Genomic DNA, 19,351 nt, shown 5'->3' with positions numbered 1-19,351 from the left:
TGCAGATGAATTGACATTGAGGTTTTGTAATAGACTATTCACCTCCACTTCATTCACCATAATTCCTGTAAAAGCTGTTGGTTCTTCCATTTCGGCAATGTCACCACCAGAATGATATACTCTTGCAAAGTGCTCAGTCAGTAATTCTACTATATCAACTGATTCGGTTACCTCCCTTCCCTCAGCATTCTTTAAAATCAATCTATACATTATTTTCTTTTAATTGCAACATATCGAAAAAACTGTTTGGGATTCTCTTTAGCCTACATGGCTAGTGTTCTTTCATAATCCGCTTTTGCTTTTCTTACCACACTTGTTACCCTTCTGGCCTGGGCTTTATACCGCTCATGTGTCTGCAGGTCACCTTTCTCCTTAAATTCCCTCCACAGTTGCTTCTTTTTTTGCAGTTCAAGCTTAATGGTGTTATTCATCCATTTAATTCCTACTTGATTTATTATTCGGACTCTAGGTATACAGATAGCCATTGCCTCCTGCAAACACTTCTTAACCGCCTCCCATGCACTATCATCATCCAGCCCTTGCAGTTTTACATGCCATGGCACTGAACCAATCAAGCTCCTAAGCTTGTCATACTTACCAGCCCGATAATTCTACATGTACCATGTCTTAATTGTAAATTCCACACCTTTAGCTGCCTCCCAAGTCAAGACTTATGATCACTCTCACCAATTGGTGGCAAAGTGGTCATATTCGTTACAGCCAAATTCTCAGATGCAATTACTAGGTCAAGCACTCTCTGACCCCTAGTATTTTCCATTACGCGCTGTCGCAGATAGTTTTCCCTTAATAACTGCATAAAATCCAATTCCTTCCTCCCATGTGTTCTCTCCTCCCTCCAATGAATGCTACCATTGTTAAAATCTCCCATACTAATTACCCTCCTTCCACTCATTTCTTCTATTTGCTCATGCATACTATCTGCACCATCTTTTACATCATCTAGTCTATAGCAGCACCCAATTATAATACTCCTCCCCCATTTTATTCTCTCTGTCATTCCTGAACACACTATACCCATCACATTCAATCCCATTAGCGATATCATCATCAGTCAGCAATGTTTCGCTAATGCCAATAACCTGTGGTCTGGAAGCACCAAACAAGGCTAAAAATTCTCCCTTCTTGTTCCTAGTATTCTTAACATTAGTATACCTGAATTGCAGACCATCCCTACCTTGATGCCTTATACTAACTGTCCCATTCTGATTTGTTGTCCTCCTTATTCGCTCTGGCATATTATACTCATTCATACATTCAACTGGCTCTATAAGGTCTGCATATCTACCCCCCCCTTATTAAATCTAGTTTCCCTGATTCTGCACATCCACTTCATTCAACAAAACTTTTTTACGTCTCCTTAAACTGAATCAATTCAAATGCAAACCATCAATCGTATATAGATCCTTTCACCCATCGAACTTACTCCACACGTCCACAAATTCCCCACCACTCATCCTGCATAACCCGCGCATAAAGTCATTTGCAATTATGGTCCTCCTCCTAAACTCGTCACTGTCATATCACAGCAAAAGGCTAATCATTCTAACTCTCTCACTCTTCTTTTGTTACCTCCAACAATTCCTTCAAATCCTCTATCATTTCCATTTTATCTTCTTTCAAATCATTCGTACCTGCCACCACCACCACTCTCATTTCTTTCACCCTTTGCTTTTGCTCCCTAAATACTCACATCCCTAATGATTGCACCAAGTTGGTACGATTTTGTCAAATACCCTACTATCACACCTCGTACTAACGAATCTCCATACAGCACTCGCTGCTTCATTTTTTTTGCTGCTTCGTTCACAATCATACTCTTATTTCCTATCATGCTTTTTTATTGGCTGCTACACTCGGTGGACATTTGTGCATACGCTCCAGCTGCCACTTTGCCCTACGTATCGCTCTGCTCAATCGTGCGATCTCACTCATTGCATCTATCTCAACTTTTTTATTATTTGTAAGCCATTAATTTGCTCTGTATTAACACCTTCATTCTCACTTTCTACACTGCCCTCACAGCTCTCTGGTACAACCTCTCAATTTCTTATCATATCGCTATTTTCTACATTCTGAAATTTGACAAAAATATCACACTCACGACCTGAAACACACTTTAATTCCTCATTTTTTGCACACATTCACTCCATTATCATCATCTAATCGTACTCCATCCGCTCTCCGCAACGCATACATTTTGCAGATAGTACACCAAAGAATCTCCTTTATGTTACCGTCATTGAACAAAGATGGCGAACCATTATTACTAGCCACCATTTTTCTTCTTACCGGAGCCATGTGCAATCGTATCTTATCGAATTAATAATTAATACAACACCAAAAATACACAAAAAGACACACTAAGATACGAAAAGCAAACATAACTGTGTAATATTCAAGCAAAATTGTCAATGATAACTTAAAATAACACTTATCTTATCAGTAGCTCTCAACAAACACACCATGAGTCCATCTAGCGGCCGAATCAATGGTTTTTGTAGTGTTATAGCAAACTATTATAGCAGACACTTGCCTCACTTTTGCATTCCATAAATATCATAGCATTGTCTGAAACAGTGCGAGTTTCTGACGTACTTTTTTCTCTGATACAGAGGGTTATGCACTCGCATATTCAGGAGAGAAGAAACTACTTGCTTACTTTAGAGATCAACTCATTCGAATTGTTTGTTATATTGTTATTTGGAACTGAAGCTGAAACAAATAAGATTATAAGGTCAGTCCAACATATCTATTAATTGCAGTGAGCATATGTGTATGTGCTACCCAATTGTTCTGTTTTGAGGAATAATAAAACCAGATATTCGAGAGGAAAACCGTGCTACCATCAATCGAGACTGCCTAACCCACTTTCATTTGAAAAGCTCTTATAATTGTCCTTTGCATTTTAGACGAAATCTGTTTCCAGTCAAAGGGCATTATCAACATCGAATGAGCTGTAGAGGATCAAATAACTGAAAGACTGGTTTATAAAAAAAAAATTCGAAATATTTCCTCTTGTTGGCAACTAGAATCAAAATCTATAGAGAGTTATGTTCTAGCGGTCGAGAATAATCTAAGAGAAATGCTGCCACAAAGAGCGAAGTTTAAATATTCAGAACTTCACAATAACCAGCATATGATGGTTATAGTGAAATGGAAGATTTTAACGTAATATCAATGTGAATCTTCTTTCGAGATCTTTAGGAAATAACTATATATAGCCTGAAATTCTCATTATAATAATCTGTGTATCCATATCAACAGGTTTCTTAATTGTATTATCTTAAATAACTGTTATTATTTATCTCTACTTTAAGGTTGCATTCGTGTTGCCTACTTTCGCATCTCTTATTTCACTTTCCCAGGATGAAAATCACCTTAATGGAAAGAGGATTCTAATGCACAAGAGCTAGTGTACTTCTCAATGGTACGTTAAGCAATAGAAGAATTGCTGCATGCCAACTCAAAAACCTTTACTGTAGCATGGATATTTGTAAATGTGTTTATGTTACGTATGAATGATTTTCAGTAGGCAGTATGAGACCCCACCCTGCTTACTGGGAGGTCTAAATTGACTTGAAATTTTCCATGCTTAGTCTGTGAAGTATTATTTCCACGTTATCTAATCCTTATCCCAACAACACTAATTTTAGATGTTAGTTCGATCTAAAAAAATTTTTTTCAACTTACCACTGATATCAGAAAATCTGGATTGTACTTTGAAGAAAATAATTCGAAGTAACTTGTCCGTACATTAGTTTTTCGTACAAAAAAATCTGTCCTGGATTTCTTTTAATGAAACTTCTCCTGTAAAAGACGTTTTAAAAATATTCCACGATAGGTCGGGTACTTGAGAGATACGAGAACAAGGATAGTTCGTTCGATCTAATTAACGTGTTGTATTCGCCCTCTGAGACTCCCCTGATTATAAACCCTTTAACACGAAACACGTTATCAGTGTCACACTTGTTAATCGCCCTTTAACAGTTTGTACAACCCCTAGGTGTCGGTAATATGCTTGCGTGAGTATGGAAAATAAGAATTTAAGAAAAATAATTTGTTATGGCGCTCCCTGACGGCCATCGGATAAAAGAAGTCAACATAATTAAAGGAAAGATGGTAAAGCGTGATTATTTGTTATTAGGTAACGAAACGTGTCCAGTTTAAATAAAGATACCCAAGGGAAATTTGAAACTTTGCAGTTAATAATAAAAGGGAGAAAAATCAATATTTCTCGGGCGTCGATATATGTCTGATTATGCTTTGAAGAATAATGTAAGCTGAGAGCTATTCATGTTAATAAAGCTACGCTTCACTTTTTCATTCAACTTTTTTTTACGCCACCTATTAGAACATAACTTAAGAAGTCGACAGAGCTAAATAGTTTATATAAAAGATTTATTATTAACTATTTTCGAATATAAAGGACTGAATTTAAAGGCTTCCCGTTCCTGGCTATTTTCAATCAAATTCCTACAAACACCACATGCAGATATCTAATAATATTGCAACTAATGGCTGTGACATTTAACTTATTGATAATACTGCATTTACAAGTTTGAATTTCATTATGCAATTTCTGGGAATTGCATAATGAAATTCAAGTGAAATTCTTACTCAAGAATGGTTCTCCATTGTCACACACACACACACACACACACACGCGCACACACACACACACACACACACACACACACACACACACACACACACACACACACACACACACACACACACACACACACACACACACACACACACACACACACACACACACACACACACACACACACACACACACACACACACACACACACATATTTAAATTATTGTATTATTACAGATGCTCACACTGGCAATTGTTATTGCCAGTGGGAGTATCTGTAATAGTGTTTTCGGTTAATAGTACAATAGCCAAAAGCACTCTCTGCTAAGAATCGATCATATTGATCTAACCTGACCACTTAAACTCAATCAATGACTATGATTATGGCTTTTAATTTTGATTTGGAATGAATATTGTTGCATTGACAGGCATTTGTGAAAAGAAACCGACGCTGTGTCCCTCTGTTGGCTTGGGCAACTGGACTCAGACAGATTGATAATCGACATATCAACTGATGTGTCATTGACAATTGATTTTGTTGACTTAAACTGAAGGTAGTGGAGAAATAGGTTAATGTTCCATGCTCGGTTTAGGGAACTGATTTTGCTGGCTCACGAAAAAAAAAATCTTCTCATATTTACTACACTCGTTCTTTCTATAGGACACATAAGGATACCGAAGAAGACTTTCTGGTTGCTATCCTACTGAAGAATTTCACGGGTACATGTTGAGATCCTTACCGTACACAAAGTGAGACGGATATGAAAAGGCGAAATTCAGAAAGGTAATACTTGATTTATATACTCAGGACGTAAGGATAAGGACGGTAAATCAACAAGGTGTAGGCTGTTTACGTAATAGAACTGCTAGTAATGCTCTTTTTGGATATAAGTGCATTACTAACAGTTCTTAACGAGATACAAGACATACGCAGCAGTTTTAAGAAAGGTGGTATAACAGTTATTTTGGAGAGATTTGAATGCTAAGGTTGGCACTGATTCCAATTACTGGGCAGAAATAATTGGTTTATTTGGAATTTGGAATTGCAGTGACAATATGAGAGACTCATCCACTCTGTTAGCTAAATGGACTTGGATATAAAAAAAACACTTATTTCAAACATCAAGTGTAGTTAGGTTTGACTGATAGTATCCACTAAATCATGGCTGACTCTATCCTAATTAACATTAAATGGTCATGTCGTGTGAGGAATTCTAGGATATATCGAGGTACAGAGATAGGAATTGATTTCTCCCTTGTTAAAAATACATCCATTGAAGAGAAGAGAATGCAGTCTAAGGCTTACGGTTATTAATGTTAACATTGAAACATTAAGCAATGCGAATTCTGACAAAATATACCACTATGAGTTTCCCATGTCATGAAAGAGTTAGTCTAAAAGATCGTGATGTAGAAAGTGTGTAGGATAGTTTGAAGAAAAAGCTATTCAATGAAACTAGTCGCCCTACTTTATGGCTTAGAGAGAAGCAAAAAAACAGAATTATTTGAGTAGTGTGAGAATGCATTTAATTTCTGGAAGAACAGAGGAAGAGGCTGAAATGGCATACAAATAATGAGAATGGACTAAGGTATCGGAACATTAATAAATAAGTTTAAATACAATTGAAAATTTATCATGTTTTTTAAAAGATTATATAAAGGCAGAGTATCTTTAAACAACATTCTTTGATACAGTTGTCCTTGGGACACAATTATTCTTGGAGAACAGACTCGTTCAATTTTCCAATTGGGTATTAATCTCATTACACCATCTGAGATTAGAATGACTATAAATAAATTATTACTTTAATCACCACTGTGTAATGCGATTACTGCAGGAATGTTAAAAGATGATGGGAAGAGTGAAAGAGAATGTTTCTTGAAACTTTAGCACTTTGATGGTGATCAAAGTGGCAAAATTCCAGGAGACTTCAACAGAAGTATAACAGTGTTCATTTTTTAAGAAAGGGTATTGTATGGTGTGTAAAAATTAGGAAACATTATTTTATTGTCTATTCTCCACTATGCATCGATTTACTAAACACTAAAAGACCTGGTTAATTAGCGATTTAGAGGTGAGGAAATGGGCCCAGAAAGGGCAACTACATACACTCACCAAATAGTTTTGCTGAATCATATCATAGGTTAAGAATTAAGGAAATCTGTAGTCATATTTTCTTGACTTCAAAAACACATGTCATTTATTTAAAATAACAACTACTAAGATCAAAATGCATCTGGCCTCCTTTTATGATTGTATGGAAATTTCTTTGCACTTTCCTTGCAAAGTGACTAAAATTGGTGACTCTCTCTCCCCTCTCTCTCTTTCTATATATATATATATATATATATATATATATATATATATATATATATATATATATATATATATATATATATATATATATATATATATATATATATATATATCAGGGATGAATATTCCGAGTGTGCTAGGTGTGCGGTGCTCATCCACGAAATATCAGTATCACCCATATTATATTTTTGCATTTATTCCCGTTAAAGACTCCCTTAATTGTTTGCAGACTTCTCACTATTCTTAAACTTGAACACAATATATTGTACTAATTCTTAATTGTCCTCTTCACTAAGGTAATAAAGTATTAGTGGTGCTTAATGAAGAAGGCACTTTTCGCTGCGTAAACATTGCGTCACGTTTGCGTTAATAGCCCGGGTGTGCTTTTGAAATGCATACACCTTTGCGCCCTTCGAAAAGATGTAGAGGGTGCAGCGAGTCAAATTTTTAGCTTTCTAATATTTTTAAACCGCTGAGAAGGAGACGCTGGGCAAGCTAAATTTTGAGTTCACTGAGCACCTAGCGGCTGTGATTGGTTATTGTGTCAACCAATGCAATTGAATGTTGTCACTTGTTATGAGTTGAGCAATTACTATATCTGATGACTTTATTACAAACAGCTGTTACACATGTTTTCTGGAACTGAAAATGTGAAACTGGATGTTAGGAGAAAAAATCTAAATGTTTCTCTTGCTATGCAGTATAGCATCTGTTGAGGTTGCAAAGTTTTTTAACGGTATATTCTGGTCTTCGGAAACAACAGACAGTTAAAAATATTTATTCCTGAATAAAAATTACTATTCTGTGTATTATAAGACGTTGTTGAATACAACAAAATACCAGCACATGCGAGATTGATAAGAAGAAGAACCGCTGATACTAAAACTAAAAAAAAAAAAAAAAAAAAAAACTGATGCATGTAGAATTCTCGCAAGTATGGATAATTCCGATAATGATCGGATATTATGTATACTGAGTCTCAGTAAGCAAAAGAAATTTCTTGGGAAATGAAGCGAAATATACACAAACCAGAGAAATACACATAACATGGGCAACAAATTTTACGAGAAGATTTGCTGCTCCATCAAACGATATTTATTCCTGCCATTCTCTGTCTCCTCATAAGTTTTTTTTTTAATTATGCCATCATAAATTCACAGCCGCTAGGTGAACTCAAAATTTAGCTTGCCCAGCCTCTCCTTCTCAGCGGTTTAAAAATATTAGAAAGCTAAGAATTTAACCTGCTGTGCCCTCTTTACATTTATTCGGAGGGCACAAAGGTGTATGCATTTCAAAAGCACACCCGGGCTATTAACGTTGCGTCACGTTAATAAAACTCAACATGTTATAGGACACAAATGGTAATTATTAATAATTTGTTTACCATTAATGAAAGTATTTCTACTCACACTTATTCTTTCTTTCCATTTCCTATTGTAACATGTCTTATAAATGATGGTTCACATCTTTTCATCTTTGAGTATTTCAAATATACCAATCAACTATAGCATTCTCCTTCATTGTTGTTTTCTAATAAATCTTAAAACAAACAGATTGTTCCCCCCCCCCCCATAGAGTGTTCAAAATGTGCTGATGTGCTGTGCACTCTCAAAACTTTCATACATCGATAAAAATGCAATCATATGGTCATGGGCGTCTGCAGAGAGAGAGGGGGACAAATGGGGAACTCCCCCAGCTTGAGTAAAAAATTCCACAAATTATAATCATAAAAGTGATTGAGATGTGTAACCGTATGTCTTATAACCTTATATTTAAGCTTTGTCTGTCTTAAAATTTTATTATGAGTTGGCCTGTTTCAGCCAATGGTGGGGTAACCTTAGAATACATGTTTTGTTGCAACAATAAAACACGTGTTCCTGTTTTTGGTTGATCTTTTCTGATTCGTCAACAGCGAGACCAGTTCGTTTGCCCTCTGTGTCTAGTGAGTCACTGAGTGAAGTGTAAATTTATAGTGAAACAAATTTAAACAGAAAAATACATTTTTAAAAGGTAAGTATATGTAATTTAATATTATTTTACTTGTGAGTTTTGATTTTTTTGCTTTTAAACTGAAATAATTTAATTCAGGATTTTGGGATTAATTAATTAGTTGATTGTTAATAAAATATGCCGTCAATTTTTTATATATGAAATTGTGCTAAAACTGTTATTTCTGAATAATATTTTCCCCCAAGAATTAAAAATGATTAAAATTGATGTTAAATGAAAATAATGTATTTGTAGTTTACATCGATAAATAATTACATCAAAAAAATGCCAAAAGATGTTTATTGATGTATTTATTTAATTAAATCAATAATTATAAAAATTTATTGATGTAATTATTTGTCCCCCCCGTCTGGAGAATTTTCTGAGGATGCACGCCCATGCATACGGTCAAATTGACATGTATTGTGTAACACACGACAGCACACCCAACCGAAATGGGCACGCGATGCCACTGATAAATGTTAAAGACACCAAGCTATTTTAAGCCTGATTTTACTCCATTTTCCAAGTTCTTTAACATTATATATATATATATATATATATATATATATATATATATATATAGAGAGAGAGAGAGAGAGAGAGAGAGAGAGAGAGAGAGAGAGAGAGAGAGAACTTTTTATAAGCCTTTCTTCGAGAGGTTCTTAAATCGCACAACTACAGATAATCGACCTTAAAACTAACACTCTTTCTGACAATAAACAGCCCTAACTCACTGTTTTGAAAACAATAACAGCATATTTAAACCTACCTCATTACCAATTAAAGGTGTAAAAGAGCAATAGGCAAGCATAGGTTCAAACTTTTATGAGTGGTAAAATTAGTCTCATGCTCAGGCTTACACAGCAAAACATGTTTATTAAGAATCTAATGAGTTTACAAATATGTTTAAACAAATCAAAAGCATATCACATTATCATTACTAAATCACTTGACAAACAATGAAAGAACACTAATTAACGAACATACAACTCATATTCTTCGGTTAAATAAATAAATACACACTTAACATAAAATACAAATTCATAATTCCTAACTTCAATTGTCAATATGGGTCCCTCCACATTAATCAGGTCTCACGCAAAATCTTAAATCTTCAGACTGCCAGTCCAATGGAACTAACAAATCGCTAAGCACATTAATCACTCAGAAGTTCTCTAAGTAATTGTCCATCTTCCTATCCAACTAAATTCTCGTTCACTCCTTTCCTCTAATGCTAATTCTAATTGAATAAGAAATTTCTGTACGTTACTACCGCCATTTGATGTTACTGTGTCCCTTTCATCCGTCCTTTGTCCTCTGATACGTTTCTGCTTCAGCGGGTCACATCCACGTGGAGGTCACGTTGATCGTCACATATAGCCATTTTCTGCATCCTGCTGAGCAGACGCTCATCTTGCTGGTCACTGTCGTTATCCTGACCACTTTCCAGAGGGATCCTTCCACTGTCTCACCCCGGCAAAAACCTTTAACCATGGCTCGAATTGATGGACGCCGTCATCTCGCGTACAGCTCGTCCGATACTGGTCAGTTAGCAATGGGGAAAGGCCTGCCGTCAGTCATCGTAAAGCTTCCTTCCACTGCTCAGCATCGTAGCTCCAAACGAGAACGGGAACAGAAAAAAAAAAACCGGGGCTGAAACCCGCTCGAACCCGCATTTATTCTCTCTCGTCGCGCCCTCTTTTGGTTACAGAAATTTCTGATGGCACCTGCTTATTCGCTCTCACGTTATCACGTCACAATTCTTCTCCTTGAAGAGCGCTCTTTTCGTAGAACGCGAGTTCGATTCGCTTTCGACGAATGCTCTCGCCTCGGGCGTTACGCTATCGTAGGTAACTCGCACGTAACCTTTGGACCTTTTTTAGCATTTTGACATATTTTGCATAGAGTATATTTTAATCACTAATGCTTTTAAAATACAAAATTTCTATTTAGACAGACAAATTTCTCCACCTTATTACTTCATTTAAGGTAATTCAAATTATGTTCTCTTTTTACAATTTGTTTTCTTCACTAATAGTACAAGTATTTCTTTGGTTATTATTGTATTCCTGTTAAATCTTGAATGAGGACCTATTGATGAAAAGGTCCTCATTCAAAATCTAACAAGCAATTACCAATTAAGTTCTAAACTGCGCTATCATTGTTCGTGTTATTTCATTTATGTAAATAGCAAAGTGAAACTGTGTATTAGATTACCCAAAGAATAAATCACTTCATCGCACCTCTAGAATTCCGTGGTTAGCGATGGGGATTTGTTATATTTGCATGTGACCAAGTGAAGAGTTTAGTAAGATTTGGTGAACCATCTTTCATAAAGTTGATGGCTCTTCCAATGTTAGACTTACTTTCAGATGAAGAAGCCCTTAAACGTCTTAGATGGGACAGAAAATAAATTTTCTTTTGTCGAAGATTAACTTTGGAGGAAGGGTGCAATTTCTGACAAGAATACAGGAAATGAGTTAGAAAAACTGTAAAAAGCTAGTAAAACTTTGTGTATTCTTGAGGGACTGTGCCAGTCAGTAGCCACATGCAGTCGTTATAAATGAGACAAGCCATTAGTTAAGAACTGTTGACCTATAAAGTTTACCATGAACTAGTTATACGATAATATCGAAACGTTTTTCGTGGAACATTTTACCAATGGCACTAGTGATTCATAGCTCGTGTGTAATTAACCTAAATTATTAATTTATTGAAATTTATACATACTTTTAACAGAAAATGCAGGTTTATCAAGAAATAAAATAGCAAATATCTTAACACTTGCTGAATCTCATGTGTCACCATCAAGTTGTGTATTATCCTTAATCAGTTGCACTTCCCGCAAATGAGATATTTAGCAGTTAATTCAGAAAGGAGTGAGAATTCGTCTCTATATTCACACTCACACTTCATATTTCAAACTAATGATTTTGCGATGTAATACAATTAATTCTACCTAGTGACTCCACTCCAGTTAATTCAGAAAAGGTACTTCTCACTCCATGCTTCATACAGAGCTGTTGTCATGACAACCACAGCGATTTAGTGGAGAATGCTTTATGGGATCTTTATTAAAGTGTCACTCACGTCATAGGTATGATCGACCCTAGAAGTGATAAATAAACTCGTTTTATTGATGGTAGAACTGTGAGAATCCCGTTTTGGTATCGTATACTGAATTTTCACTCGTAAAGCACTTTGACTAACGTATCATGAATATACATACAGCTATTCATCTTCGTAATAGTTTTTTTAAATAAGTATCAGAATTTATTTTTATTTAATTTAAGCCTATGGAGTACAGCAAATTAGAGGCGAACCTCTTAATTTGAAGTTTTTGAAGCTTTATAAATGGCTGAATCGCAAAGCTACGATTTCCAAAGTCAAATTATAGTGTTTCTCATGGTTAGCTGGAGAAGGAGAAATCTTGTTAATATTGTTGTGTATAACACACCGATATAAGAATCAGAAGATCTGGAAGTCAACACGAGTTCACATCGTTATAGAAATACTGCATTTAGACGACTTGAATTATTATCTATCAACAATCATCTATAAAAACGAGTACACTCTGGGAGAAGCATATTAGACTCACTTTTTGTTTGTAATGGCAAAACGTTTAAGCAAGAAGAAAATTGCAATACTGTAGAGCAGCGTTTCTCAACCTTTCTAAGCCCAAGGACAAGTAAAATGCCTAAAACAATTCTACAGACCACTAAGTTACAGAGGCGTAGCTGCGGGTGGGGATCCGCTCTTGGCGGCACCTTTTTTGGCGTTTATGAAATCTTGCCTTACTGTTTATACAACAGCAACTGAGTGATGAAATAGACTTCGACAATGTGATCGATGATTTTGCGAACAGAAAGGCAAGAAAAATAACATTTTAGAATGTTGGAATTAAAGTTTTACTTCAAAAATAAACATACCGTTTTTAAGTTATTTCCCTATATGTCGTTTTGACTTTTTGTAATTTTTTTAAAAAAAAAAACCTATGTAGGAATTACCAACATTTCGGAAAAACTGTGCCATTTATAACATAATAAATCTAAAAGCATGTTTTGAAAGATATGGCAACATAATTAATTAAATTGGAAGTAAACGATTAAAAGTGTATCATCATTGAACAAAGTTTTAATTTTTATTAAACAAATAAATAAGATGATATAATTATGTTGGTACTTACTTTTAATGAGATGGTTGAGCTTCTCGGCCCTTGCAAAGTTGCGGGATATCTGGCTCAATATTGGTCAACTTCAGTCGAAGATCGGCACACACACGAAGAAGATTTCTGTATTTTGTTTTTATTTGAAGGAGCGATGAAAATCCTTTCTCACAAAGATAGGTTATAGAAAACTGCAGGACGATTTTCAATGCTTCTTCAGATAATTCAGAAATTTACTTCTCACTAAAGACGAAATCCAAAATCGAGAAAAAACCTAGATCACGGAATTGCATTTTAAGCCCAATGTCACTTGAAAGTTCAATTAACTGTTCCTTTTTCGATAACGAAAGATCGTTCTCGTGACTGCAAGCCTGAAATGAATCGCGAACCCACAGAAACTTTTTATAAAATTATTCGGAAAATATGTTCCAAAATTCCGTTTCAGATTTTTGGGGTAGTCACAAACTCAGAATGAACAAAAATATTATTTTCCACTAAAAAGTATTCCAATGTTGGAAAAAATGCAGATTGTCTGTCTTTTACATAATTAATCCATAAAATCAGTTTTTTCTCGAATGCCTTTATTTTGTCGTAGGCATCAAGAACAGTTGAAGAATTTCCCTGAAGGGAGATATTTAATTCATTTAATTTCGAAAAAATGTCTGAAATATAGGATAGTGTTGATAACCATGCTTCGTCAACAAGGAGTGATGCAAAATCAGAATTACGTTCATTTACAAACAATAAAACTTGGTGCCTTAATTGAGATAACCTTGTTAGTACTTTGCCCCTGGAAAGCCAGCGAATTTCAGAACGAAGCAAAAGATGTATATATTCACTGCCCATTTCATCGCAGAGTACTGAAAACAACCTGTTATTTAACGGTCGAGCTTTAATAAAATTAACTAGCTTGACAGCGTTGTATAGCACAGTTTTAAATTCTAGTGGCATTCCCTTGGAGGCTAGCGCTTCCCTATGTATGAAACAATGCACCCAATTCATATCCGGAACTACTTCTTTGACCTTAGAAACAATCCCACTGCCTGGCTGTAAGAGCGCGAGTTCCATCTAAACAGAAGCCCATGCATTTTACCCACTGGATCCCTTTGTGTATTATGGAATTATTGAGAGTGTGAAATATTTCTTCTCCAGTTGTTCGGGATGACAAAGTTCTACAAAACAGAATATCGTCATAATTCGCATATCTTACGTAGCATATTAACTGTGCATCATTTGTGACATCAGTAGTCTCGTCTATTTGTAATGTTTAATAAGGGCTCTTCTTAACTGTTTTTCGATAACTGAGATTCTACGTCACCTGCCATATCATTAATTCTGCGACCGACAGTGTCAATTGGAAGCGGAATCAAATCAACATCTTTTAGTAACTTGTTGCCGAACATAGTTTTTACCACATCTTTTATAGCTGGAAGTAGTAACTTTTCTTTTCCCCAATAGATTGAGGTTTCCTTGTTTTCGCCATGCGCAAACTTAAGAGATAGAGTGCCTTGCTATTAATGGAACCCATGGCTGAAATTATATCTTTCCCATGATTTGATGTCCCTAAGCGTCGCTGAAAAAAATTCAATTGGCTTATTTTTCACATCACAATGTTTAGTTTGAAAATGTCGGAGTTTCGCAAGTTTCATGCACCCGCTCGACAACACTTCATAACACAAAACACATTGAGGTTTCTGTACCCTTTCATCTCCACACCAAGTAAACCCGATTTCCAAATATAAACTGTTATATTTCCTACTGTACTTTTACTTTGAACTGCTTGTTTCTTCTACTTTAATAGTATCAGATTCACTAGCCGTTACAACACGTGTATTTCAATGAGGGTTAGCATCACCTGTTTCATTTGCTCTTCTTTTCAAAGTCCTAGTACTAAGCCACTTTTCCATTATTAAATAAAAGGTTTCCGAAAAATATATAAATATATAAATACTGGGGTTAACTCGCGACACATTTTGTTCTAGTATCACTTAGCACTTCTGAAGGTATACTGAGCCTTGGTCTTTAATAATAAAAATCAATAAACAACAAGCCATTGGTTGAAATGTGGATAACACATGTTCACTTCAAATCTGACAAAACAGCAAGGGAAGGCGGAAGCAATAAAACTATATTGTTGTTCACTTCACCCCTCTTATTATTCGTCATTCTGCAGCTACAAATTTAGCGGCAGAATGACGAATAATAAAAGAGGTGTGAAGTAAAAAACAATATAGTTTTATTGCTTCCGCCTCTGAACATTCTGACGCTATTTGTTGGTTTTTTTAAGGCTCCATTTGTTTTCAATAATTTTTACTTACTTATTCAATTTTAATCTGTTTTGTTTGGATAATTAAAAAAATATAATTTAAGTCTGTCTGCGGACCACCTTTCCCATCGTCGCGGACCACCTGTGGTCCATGGACCACAGGTTGAGAAACACTGCTGTAGAGCATTCCTGAAACATGAGAGTTGCATTTGTTTCATTTGCCTGATCAAACAGATTCAGTAGTCAGTTGAGTTGATCTCAGCACTTTGACTATTATAAACTGTGTCCCAACGATTCTGTGAGATTCAGGTGATCTCATTCAAAACTACCGAGGTTTTCTGTTGGGCTTGCCTGCACGGAATGAAAAACGTGAAATCGCATTTTTCAGAGAAACGCAGAGTTCTCTAACTCCAGAGAAGACACGCAGACAAAAATTGTACTAGTGAATAGTAGATGGAGGATTAAGTAGTGCATACGATGCAGTGAGATCCTCCCTAGCTCAGTTTTTTTTCTCGAATTCAATATTAAAAAATATTCTAAATTGAATTAAACCAGTAGGTTTTAAAATCTTCATATCGATGACTACATTGATGTATCAAAAATTAATGACATTATCATTACGAAATGAAGAAACGAAGAAAAATGGAACAAACTCAATATGAAGATTTAAAATCTACTGGTTATTTCAATTAAGAATATATAATTTTTTAAATATTGAATGTGTGTACATCTATGCTTTGCCTTGCTGACCTGGTTGGACGAGTGGCTAGCGTATCCCCTTTCCAGACAAAAGGCTACGGATTCGAATGTCGCCAGGAGCATTGATGTTTGTGATTGTCTTACTGACTCTTTGTAGATAGGACATCTACGACCCAACTAGCAGAAGGCTTCACTCTCAAAACCAGTAAGGTATGGGAATGAACATACGGCGTCAAAATAACGTCACATGTGAATAACTATGGTTTGCATTGATGTTCGAATTTTTCTCGTTTTTTTTTTTTTTTTTTGAATTTTTCTGCATATTGACCATTATCATGGTCACTTCCAGTGTTAATGGTGCAAATATTCGAACAGTCCTGAAACACATAGAAGGAAATTGATATTGAAGAGTTACTGGTAGGCAGTCTTGGAGTTATCTTGGAAAAGACTTTTCAGTGGTGGTTCGGTAATTGTGCGTATGACGATGAATTAGATTAATAAAAGTAATATAAAAACTAAATTTATTAGGCGTCCCAAAGGAATTTTATTTTACGGAATTCGTTCATATATTAACCTGTTTCACAAATATTGCAATAGTCCTAGTATCTTCCATTACACTTAAATGAGATGCTGATAAATCGTACACGATTATCATCAATAAAAAATATTCCATCTAAACAAGATTGGTGACACAGAGGGAAGTCTACACTACATGATAATTCTGACATCAACTGCGTCGAGGGTATTTGAATATATTGATTCCAGTGACAGTACCATGAGATCGCAGCTCACGCGAGAATGATGCACATTATAAAAAGAGTTGATTCTTCATATTCAGCGAAGGATGTCATTCAAATTATGAAGCGATAAGTTGTGTACACACGACAGGTGGCTCTGACATTGTTTTGTTAAATGGACAAAGAGAACTTCAAGAAATTGACGCATTTGTTTACTCTGTGATCTCGCTCTGCGTGATCTCAAAAATAGAAATAAAGCAATAGCAGTGAAGTGTCACTAAATTGTGAAAGCATCGAGTAATGCATGGTTGCTCGATATGCGATATCTTCGATAAATATCCGGTTAGTAGTATAATGCAGAAGAATAAGGTCGAATTTGCCTAGAAACGGTTTAGAATCACCACTTCCAAAGTTTTATGAAAGTCCTTACGAGACTAATTTGGTATTTATTGCATCATTTTTATTCGACCATTAGTTGTCTTTATTCCATCTTCTTTTCATTTTGCCAACTTTCTAGTAAACAAGAATTATTCCAAGTTGAAATAGGAAGGAAAAAAAATTAATTAATTGGACCGTCATGAATAAAAATTTACGTTTGTTTGTTTATTGTTTTCTGCGTGCAAACATCATTAATTTCATACTCCAGATTAGATCTCTGGAGTATAAAATTATGCTGAAATGAACATGAAGTTAGCACAGCATCAGTTTCACTTCTCAGAAATGTCATTAATTTTTAACAGTAGTTAATAACGACATTTTCCCCAATATAAAAGAACGAAATAATAAGAGATTTTAATCAAATCAAATTGTAAATAAATCTGGGAATTTCTATATTCTTCTTTGATAATAACAGAAAGAAAATAATAGTTTCCTCAGGATAATAAGATCAACTCACACTTATTAATAAAAACTTCCGTATTGTATGTTTATTTAGACAAATATAACCTACACTTACTTAATTATGGAGAAAAAGCAAAGATATTGCATTGTATCAATTTCTGTGGGTGGAATGCCTGTTTCTCCAAATGACACATATTTAGAGATGTCCACCGCAAATTGGCCGCTGAAAGTGGAAGAGTAATGTCATGGTAACATCCACTTTTGAGTGTCCATTTCCGGTATTCTGCTCCCATATTTTACTAAATTACACACTTAAATAAAACAAGCAGCAAGATGTCCAGAAAGAACACCATTCTCTGCATCGTTATACCATAACACACAAATGCAATTCATTATACAATCCATCGGTCTCTTGTCGATATTGCTGATCAAACCTCGTGTTATATATTTTTCTCCTGCATCTATGATCCTTTTTTAAGAATCATGTATTCCTAAATTAATTATTTAAGAATGATTACAGGACTGTGGTGAGTTTGATTGCATGAAGTCTCTACGAATCATGTAGGATGAATCTGTTTGATTTAAAACAGTGAATGCAGTTTTAATTAGCGTGATGTGGCATCAGTCTGCCTGGGTGGAAGAAGTGTGGAATTTGCAAAAAAGGGATCAAGAAGACGGAGAATGATTAAATATCATGTAGTCCAAATGAGGCGTTTATAATTTAAACAATTTTTATGAAGTACAATTTTGTTGGCATTTATTCCAGATGATTATAGAGTTTAACTCATTCGGTAACAACAATATCCTTTGATTGAAAAGACCTGGGTTCGAATGCCTAGATTGAGAACAAACCTTTAAAAATGATTTTATAAGGATTTGTATTAGCAGGTTTTATACGCAAGAAGCAGGATCAAAAAAAAAAAAAAAAAACTGGTCAGATTATTTACCAACGACCATACTTTTATGGAACCTTAGTTCCTTGAGCCGTGATTCAACCACCTATCCAATCCCGACGGTTATTTGTAGGCATTTAAGAGTATTATGCATCAAATGACATGCATGAGACTCCTGTTCTTAAAATCTGTCATTATGTTTCTAGTAATCGGTAAATAAATAAAAGAAAAGAAAACAAGGTAAAATCCTTAGGTAATAACAATAGTTTTTCAAAATCTTTTTTTTTTTTGGCAAGTCATACATGTTCGTTGCTGAAGTAGTTTAATCAGCAGTCCAAGGAGATCTCTGAATAAATCATTCACTGACTACGAAATTCATGGAATAGAAATTTACCTGAATGCTGGGCCATCATTTGTAACTAGACATCAGCTTATCCACCCTTTTGTGCAGGCTTCTATTGAATTACCCGTATGTTTGTATATAGAGTGTCCATCTAGTTGGTTGTTAGTGTGTATTCTTACAGTAGCAGAATCAATAGAAGAAAAACTTTGTGCTGTCACCTTGAAAATCTCTCCGTCCAGACACATACATACACGAGGCGTGTATGAGAAAAACTGTACACATTCGCTTTGCCAGTCCTTTCGTGTATAAAAGCTGCTAAGCACATCACCGAGCAACACGCTGCTAAATCCTCAAAGAAACAGCGGATTTCTTTAAGATGAAAAGTTTCAGCGAGGATAATATGATAAGGTGAATTCCTTTTTTTCCATCCACGTTGCCTTGCAAGTAAACAGAACGGTTCTTGGTTACTGCC

The 19,351-nt window shown here is 35.3% G+C and overlaps 1 protein-coding gene across 1 annotated transcript in view; it reads left to right on the top strand.

Annotated features, from left to right (window-relative positions):
- The first annotated feature begins 10,428 nt into the window (after window positions 1-10,428).
- The window catches only part of LOC150095911 (glutamate receptor ionotropic, kainate 2-like), an 87,744-nt gene continuing 78,821 nt past the window's right edge, over window positions 10,429-19,351 (top strand). Inside the window, exon 1 of the mRNA XM_090409561.1 lies at window positions 10,429-10,480. Coding sequence (XP_090265687.1) covers window positions 10,429-10,480 — 52 coding nt within the window. The remainder of the gene's footprint in view (window positions 10,481-19,351) is intronic.

The sequence above is a fragment of the Typopeltis vanoorti genome, chromosome 19, assembly GCF_054136105.1.
Source record: "Typopeltis vanoorti isolate ZY-2024b chromosome 19, IOZ_Tvanoo_1.0, whole genome shotgun sequence".
NCBI lineage: Eukaryota > Metazoa > Arthropoda > Arachnida > Uropygi > Thelyphonidae > Typopeltis > Typopeltis vanoorti.
This window is presented reverse-complemented; position numbering and strand designations above follow the sequence as displayed.